This window comes from Ornithorhynchus anatinus, chromosome 19 (genome assembly GCF_004115215.2).
Source record: "Ornithorhynchus anatinus isolate Pmale09 chromosome 19, mOrnAna1.pri.v4, whole genome shotgun sequence".
Classification (NCBI taxonomy): domain Eukaryota; kingdom Metazoa; phylum Chordata; class Mammalia; order Monotremata; family Ornithorhynchidae; genus Ornithorhynchus; species Ornithorhynchus anatinus.
The window spans coordinates 14,818,155-14,826,408 of NC_041746.1; the positions used below are offsets into that span (position 1 = coordinate 14,818,155).

General features: G+C 54.8%; 1 protein-coding gene across 1 annotated transcript; it reads left to right on the top strand.

The window, feature by feature from the left end:
- The first annotated feature begins 826 nt into the window (after nt 1–826).
- MYMX (myomixer, myoblast fusion factor) lies at nt 827–1,024 on the top strand. The gene has a single exon (XM_029047058.1). The coding sequence runs from the start codon at nt 827–829 to the stop codon at nt 1,022–1,024; it is 198 nt and encodes a 65-aa protein (XP_028902891.1).
- The last annotated feature ends 7,230 nt before the right edge of the window (nt 1,025–8,254 follow it).

The following is an 8,254-nucleotide window of genomic DNA, read 5'->3' on the forward strand; positions in this document are numbered from 1 at the left end:
GGATACAAGCAAATCGGGTTGGACACGGTCTGACCCACATAGGGATCACAGTCTTCATCCCCATTTTACAGATGAGGTGACTGAGGCACAGAGCTATTAAGGGACTTACCCAAGTCCACACAGCAGACAAGTGGCAAAGCCAGGATAAGAACCCAGGCCCTTCTTACTCCTGGTGCTGTAGTCACTAGGCCATGCTGCTGCTCTGAACTCGGGGTTGGGAGCTGGGGGGAAAGGCAAGCTGAGCAGCAATAAATCAATGGGGTCTATAGAGCGCTTAATATGTACAGGGCATTGTACTACCTGCTTGGGAGATCACAGTCGAGATCCCTGCCCCTGAGGAGTTTCCAGTCCAGTGGGGGAGACACTAAAATAAATCACAGGTAAGAGATGCAACTGAGGGGATGCTGCAAGGAGCCTCCTAACTCCTTCTCCTCTACCTCCTGGGCCCCCTCACCCTCTTCCTGGCACCTACTGGCCCCTGACAAGTGGGGGTTAGTACAGTGGAGAAGTAGCGTGACTTAGTGGATAAAGCACAGGAGTCAGAAGGACCTGGGTTCTAATTCCGGCCCCACCACATGTCTGCTGGGTGACCTTGGTCCAGTCACTTACCTCCTCAGTGCTTAGAGCAGTGCTGGCACATAGTAAGCGCTTAAGAAGCACCCTAATTCTTATCGTTACGGTGCTCTGCACCCAGTAAGCGCTCAGTAGGGTCAACTGATCGATGGATTGAGGGTTGGGGGTGGGGGACGGGCCACAGGGGAGAAGAGACTAATAAGGGATCTCCCCCAGGTGGCGGCCCCCAGTCCTAGCCCACCCTGCGGTCGCCATGCCAGCCCCACTGCTCCCGCTGCTGCTGCGCACCCTGTTGTCCCGCCTTCTGCTGCCCGCCGCCCGCCTCGCCCGCCAGCACCTCCTGCCCCTGGTCCACCGCCTCGCCCGCCGCCTGAGGTCCGAGGACACCCGCCGGGCGCTGCTGAGCTGCCTGCTCTTCGCCCTCAACCTGCGCCGCCCCCCAGACGCTTAGGGGGGTCCAGGGGGCCGGTCGGGCAGAGACACTGCCGCCGCGGGCCCAGGCCTGGGGAAGAGGACACGGGGGCGGGGGAGGAGGGACACGGAGGCCGGAGGGAAGGGGCACGGAGGTTGGAGAGAAGGGACACGGAGGCCAGAAGGTGGAGGGAAGGGACGCTGTCTGGGGAGGAGGGACCCAGAGGCCAGAAAGAAGGGACACAGAGGATGGGCCAAGACCAGGCACCGGAGGCCTCTTTTCCAGTCATCAAACTCACAAGTGAGCCCTCAGCGGGGCAAGTGATGGGTCCCTTATGGAGTTGAGGGAGCTGAAGGGAGCTCCCCTGGACTCCACAACCTCCTGACCTTTGAGCTCGACCTAAACTGGTCTCTGCGCTTAGACCGCGACCTCCCTGGGAGCATGGGTGTGGGCGAGGCTCGGGAGAGTGGGACCTGGAGGAGGGAGATCCTGCACCTTGGTGACCGTTCCTGACGCCCAGAGGAAGGAGAGAAGTCGGGTCTGAGCCTCCTTCTCTCTGTCCAAGGGCCCCCAGTCTCCTGGGAAATCCCGAGTCCTCTCTCCCTCTTCTCCCACCTGCATTTCCCCCTCCGGCCCCTCCTGGCCCCTTCTCCCAAGCATTGCCGGACAAGGCTCGGTTTGGTCTTGCCATGGTGCCAGCTGGGATAACCGGGGATTGGCCCAATGTCCCCCGGGGTATCGGAGCCAGGATTAAAGCCCAAAGGTCCCTTCTCCCAGCCCAGGCCCCGACTAGCAGACTAAGGCGTGGAAGCTCCTTGGGGGCTGGAATCGTGTCCCTTTGTGATTCTGAATTTCTCAAGCGCCTAGTACAGGACACCACATCAAGTGGGTGTCCAATAAATACTACTACTATTCTAGACTGTAAGCTCCTTGTGGGCAGGGAACATGTCTTCCATCTCTGTCATATTGTACTCTCCCAAGAGTTTAGTACAGTGCTCTGCACACAGTAAGCACTCAATAAATGATTGATTGATTGATTGATAAATTACTACTACTATTAATTCAGTTCCCTTAGAAGGGGGTGGTGCCTCAGTCTCTCCACATGGACCCTCCCCCAAGAAAGACCGTCATGGAGCGTTAAAATCAGGCCTGGGTTTTAAATGTAGATAGAGAAAATAGGCCCTCCCCCCCTTCACTGTTGGGAAATTATGCCTCGTGTCTAACTTTAGTCCCTCCTGCTTCAGCTCATTTCCTCTGACTGCGATCCTGCGGTGGGCTCTCTAGCTCCAGATTCACTAGAGATCTCACTGGGGTCTCTTTGAGCCAGTAAAATGGCAGCCAAAGGATCGGAGAAGCAATATGGCCAAGTGGATAGAGCATGGACTTGGGACCTGGGTTCTACTCCCGGGTCTGCCACTTATCAGCTGTGTCACTTCATTTCTCTGGGCCTCACTTACCTCATCTGTAAAATGGGGTTTAAGACTGTGAGCCCCACGTGGGAAACCTGATGACCTTGTGTCTACCGCAGTGCTTAGAACAGGGGTTGACACATAGGAAGCATTTAACAAACTATCATTATTATTATTAAGTCATTTCACTTCTCTGTGCCTCAATTCCCTTATCCGCAAAATGGGGATTAAGACTGCGAGGCCCATGTGGGATAGGGATTGTGTCCAACCTGATTTGCTTGTAGCCACCCAATGCCTGGAATGTAGTAAGTGCTTAACAAATACTACAATTATTATTATTATTAGTGTTTAATACCATAAAAGAGGGGAGTCAGGGGGGTGTTTACTTGGGGGACAGGGAGAGGGGACTCAGGGGGGTCTATGGAAGAAGGGGGGAGGGGAGTCAGGGGATGTCTATATGGGGGAATAATAATAATAATGATGATGATGGTATTTGTTAAGCACTTACTATGTGCCAAGTACAGAGGGGTGTCTAAATGGGGGAGGAGCGGACCCCAGTCTCCTGGCCAGCAGCAGGGACTAGGAAATAGTCGAGGGTGGGGGTATGAGGGGAAAGGGAGTAGTCAGGCATCTTGCGGGAAGCAGGAAGCCTGCTCTCCTCCCGGGCTCCCACTGGCCCCCAGAGGGCAGAAGGAACTCGGTCACCACGGCTGGTGGCTGAATTGAATGTCGTTTTTCTGCGATGCTTCTTAATATTTCTTCACATCAAAAAGCAGAGTCCCTTCCTTCTCCTCACCCTGGCCCCCAGCTCCCCCCGGGTCCCCGGCTCCTGTCCTGTCCCGGAGGAGGGTCCAGCAGAGAAACCCGCCAGCCCGGGCAGCCCCTCTCACTGGGCTGCCAGCCCCCGGGGTCTTCTGGCCCGCGGGCACCTTAAGGGGTGATCCCGGCCGGCCCCATCCCCGGCCCCTGGCCCCTAGTCCCGTGAATGAATTCTGCCCCTGGTCTGGGCCTGGACAGACTCCCTGTCCCTGCCCACCACTCGGCCCTCGAGGGAGACGGCAGGCCGGGGGTCAGTCTGGGGCCAGGGTGGGCTGGCTGGGGAACCGGTTTCGGGGGCTCAAGAAATCCGGGGTCCGGTGCGCAGCGCTGCTGGGCACAGGGTGGGGGAATGGGGAAAGGGGACGGCTGTGTTGAGAGAGCGAGAGAACCAAGGAGTTGGAGGTAAGTGATTTCCCTAAATGAGTTTTTTCAGTTCCTTCTTTGGATCCTGACTCCAGTCCCCCTCCACACCCTATCCCTTTCCTTTTCCCTCCCTTTCCTTTTCCCTTCCCTTCCTCACCCTTCTCTTCCCCTCTTCTTCTTGCCCTCCCCTTCCTTTCTCTTCCCTTCCATTCCCTCCACTCTCCTCCTTCCCCTTCCTATCCTTTCCTTTCCTTTTTCCTTCCCCCCAGGCACCCACCGAGGGACAGCAGAGACGGGCAGGCACCGCTCCCCGCGGCTGTCCATCCGTCCATCCGTGGGTCCGCCCTTCTCTGCCCCAGGCCTGGCCGGAGAAGCCTCCATGGGTCCACCAGTGGGGCAACACTTTGGGGAGGGGAGAAAGGGGAGGGAGGGAGAAGAGGGGAGGAGAAGGAGATGAAGGGAGAGAGGGGAGAATAATAATAATAATTACGGTATTTGTCAAACGCTTACTATGTGCCAGGCACTGTCCTAAACACTGGGGTAGATGGAAGATCATCAGGTTGGACTCGGTCCCTGTCCCTCACGGGGCTCACCGTCTTGATTCCCCATTTTACAGATGAGGTAACTGAGGCCCAGAGAAGTGAGGTGGCTCACCCCGGGCCGGCAGAGCTGGGATTAGAACCCACGACCTTCTGCCTCCACTAGGCCTTGCTGTTTAGAGAGGGAGAGAAGGGAAAAGAGGAAGGAGAGAAGGAGGGAGGAAAGGACCTGGGGGAGAGAGGGAAGAGGACGGAAAGAGCGCGGGCCAGGGAGAAGGAGGACCTGGGTTCTAATTCCGGCGCTGCCACTTGTCTGCTGCGTGACTTTGGACAAATCACTCCTCCGGGCCTCCGTTACCTCATCTGGACAAGCGGGATGAAAACTGGGAGCCCCAGGTGGGACGTGGACTGTATCCAACCTGATTAACTTGTATCTACCCCTAGCGTTTTGTACAGTGCCTGGATCCTAGTAAGCGCTTAACAAAATGCCATTAAAAAAAAAAATTGTGGGGGGAAGAGCCACTCCCCGCTGCTGACTCAGGAGTCCACTTCCCTCCGTGTAGTAAACCGGAGACTCCGGAGATGGTCGGGAATCCCTGCCCACAGATCCGGCCTCACCTTCCGGCCACCATTCCTGTTCCCCCCTCACCCCAGACTGGACCGGAGAGGGAAGGACACAAAGCCAGAGGCCAGAGGAAGCTGAAAAGCAGCTTGGCTTAGAGGAAAGAGCACGGGCTTGGCAGTCAGAGGTCGCGGGTTCTAAACCCGGCCCCGCCACTCGTCTGCGGCTTTGGGCAAGCGGCTTAACTTCTCTGTGCCTCAGTTCCCTCATCTGTAAAATGGGGATTAAGACTGTGAGCCCCCTGTGGGACAAGGTCTGTGTCCAACCTGATTAGCCTGTATCTAGTGTAGTGCCTGGCACATAGTGCTGGACAAATTCCATAAAAAGAACAGGAGAGAGAGAGGACGTTGGGGAGGAGAGGGGAGGCTTGGGATAAATAAATCCTTTTGGGGCTGTAAATTCCTGCCTAGAACACTGCTCTGTGCCGAGGGACCCAGGACCCGCCCCGTCCCACTGTGGGATAGTAAAATCCTCGAATAAACGAGACTCCCCCTTTCTCCCGGGGGCCGACTGGATGGGCGAAGTGCTGGAAAAACGGGGGTGCTCCCCACCCCAGCCTGCCCTGACCCCCCAAATTCCCTGTCCACGCAGCCACCCCATGGGGTGACTCACTCCCTCCCCTCCTGCCCCCCGTGAAACTTCGAGTCAAACGTAGGCGTGGACGTGGTATTCTCCGGGGACATTTCTGTGTTTGTGTGTCTGTCTACGGGTGTGAGTGCACATCCTGTGTTTGGGATCGGGCCCCTCCTGGTGAGCTTTAACGTCCAGAGTCTTATTCGTCTTTGTGTCCGTGAGCGGGCAGAGGCTGGGGCCCGGAGGCCAGGCTTGGGAATCCCTGCGGCCTAGAGGCTCCGGGTTCTAATCCCGGTTCCGCCACCTGTCTACTGTGAGGCCTTGGGCAAATCGCTTCTCTGGGCCTCAGTTACCTCATCTGGAAAATGGGGATTAAATCCGTGGAGCCCCACGCGGGACAGGGATGGTGTCCAACCTGATTACGTTCCACCTACCCCAACCCTTAGGACAGTGCCCGGCACATAGTAAATACTTAATGAGTGTCCCAAACACCACCCAAGGAGCTCCAGCCTCACTTTTCCCCTTCCCGGAAACACCCCAGGCCAGGCGAGGTGTGTCTCTGCTTGTTAATTATCACTAATTATTCATTAGAGGATTATTATTATTACAAGGCACCCGGAGGGGGTGGGGGATGGTCCGTATGCCCAACGCCCAGGATCCTTTTCCTGCCTCACTCTCTGTGGGGTCGGGGTGGACCGCCTGGTCTCTGTCTTTCCCCTTCCCCGAGCGGCCAATTCTGTTGTAGTATGCTCTCCCAAGCGCTTAGTACAGCGCTCTGCGCATGATGAAGATGATGATATGTGTTGTGCGCTTACTATGTGTCAAGCACTATTCCAAGCGCCGGCATAGCTACATCAGCGTGGCTCAGTGGAAAGAGCCCCGGCTTGGAAGTCAGAGGTCAGGGGTTCGAATCCCGGCTCCGCCACTTGTCAGCTGTGTGACTGTGGGCAAGTCACGTCACTTCTCTGAGCCTCAGTTCCCTCATCTGTAAAATGGGGATTAAAACTGTGAGCCCCACGTGGGACAGTCTGATCACCCTGTATCTACCCCAGCGCTTAGAACAGTGCTCTGCACATAGTAAGCGCTTAGCAAATACCAACATTATTATTATTATTACATGAGATGATCAGGTTGGACGCAGTCTCTGTCCCACCTGGGGCTCGCAGTCTTAATCCCCATTTGACAGATGAGGTAACTGAGGCCCAGAGAAGTGAAGTGACTTGCCCAAAGTCACACAGCAGACTGGGGCGGAGACAGGATTAGAACCCAGGTCTTTCGGACTCCAAGGCCCGTGCTCTAGCCACTAGGCCATGCTGCTAAACGTTCATTGATTGGTCCAGGATGCCACTTCCAGGGGCTCCTCATAGTAAGCACTTAACCAATGCTACAATTATAATAATTAATTGTGGTATTTGTGAAGTGCTTATTTTAATTATAGCATTTGCCAGGCACTTATTATCCATCAGACACCGTTCTAAGAGCTGGGGTAGGTAGAAATTAGACGGGTCAGACCCAGGGAGGGATGATGGGTATTAAGTGCCCTGCCTCAGTTTCCCCACTCGGACAGCGAGCTGGCGGGAGGTGGGGCGGGGCCGGGAAGAGCCTCTGCTGACAGACACCCCCAGATCCAGCCAGCCTTGGAACGTGTGTCTACCAACCCTGTTCTATTGAATTCTCCCAAGCGCTTAGTACGGTGCAGCGCCACTCAATGGCAAGAGCCCGGGCTTTGGAGTCAGAGGACGTGGGTTCTAATTCCGGCTCCGCCGCTTATCAGCTGTGTGACCTTGGACAAGTCGTTTCACTTCTCTGTGCCTCACTTACCTCATCTGTAAAATGACAATTAAGACTGCCCCCTGCGGAACAACCTGCTGACCTCGGATCTACTCCAGCGCTTAGAACAGTGCTTGGCACGTAGTAAGCGCTTAACAAATACCATCATCCTTCTTATTATAGTGCTCTGTACGCTGTAAATGATCAATAAATGCGATTGATTGAATGTCGAGTCCAGCCACCTCCTGGGAGAGGGGGTGACTGTGGAAAGAGGGGTGCTGGGGGAAAGAAGGGCCCTGGGGCGCCAAACTGAATTGGAGGCCGAGCTGGGCGTTCCAAGCGCTTAGTACAGTGCTCTGCACATAATAAGCCCTCAATAAATACGACAGAATGAAGGAATCCAGGATCCCTCTAGACCGTGAGCTCGTTGCAGGCAGGGAATGTTCCTCCTACTTTCCCGAGTGCTTAGTACAGTCCACTGCACACAGTAAGCGCTCAATAAATACGACTGATTGCAGGTAGAGGGTGAGGGGCTGGGAAGGGTTGAGAAGCAGAGTGGCCTAGACTCCCAGCGTCAGTAGGACCTGGGTTCTAATTCTGATCCTGCCACTTTTTTTGGCCTTTTTTAATGGTATTTCTTAGGCACTTACTAGGTGCCAGGCACTGTTCTAAGCTCCCGGGGTAGATTACGAGATGATCAGGTTGTCTGCCGTGTGACCTCTGGGCAACGTGCCTCAGTCACCTTGACTATAAAGCTGAGATGAAGACTGTCAGTGGAACTAGCTTGCATCTACCCCGGCACTTAGCACAGTGTCTGGCACATAGTGATCGCTTAAAAAAAAACATTAAAAAAAAAGAGGGTGAAAGTAAAAGGGTGCTGGGGTTGTGATGAGGGGATTTCTCATTACTCAGAAGGTTCGGGGTGCTTATTTGAGATGAGAAATAGTAGTAACGAGAGTATTTATTGAACGTGCATTGTTGGGTATAATAATAATAATAATGTTGGTATTTGTTAAGCGCTTACTATGTGCCGAGCACTGTTCTAAGCACCGGGGTAGACACGGGAATCAGATTGTCCCACGTGGGGCTCACAGTCTTAATCCCCATTTTACAGATGAGGTAACTGAGGCACCGAGAAGTTAAGTGACTTGCCCAAAGTCACACAGCTGACAAG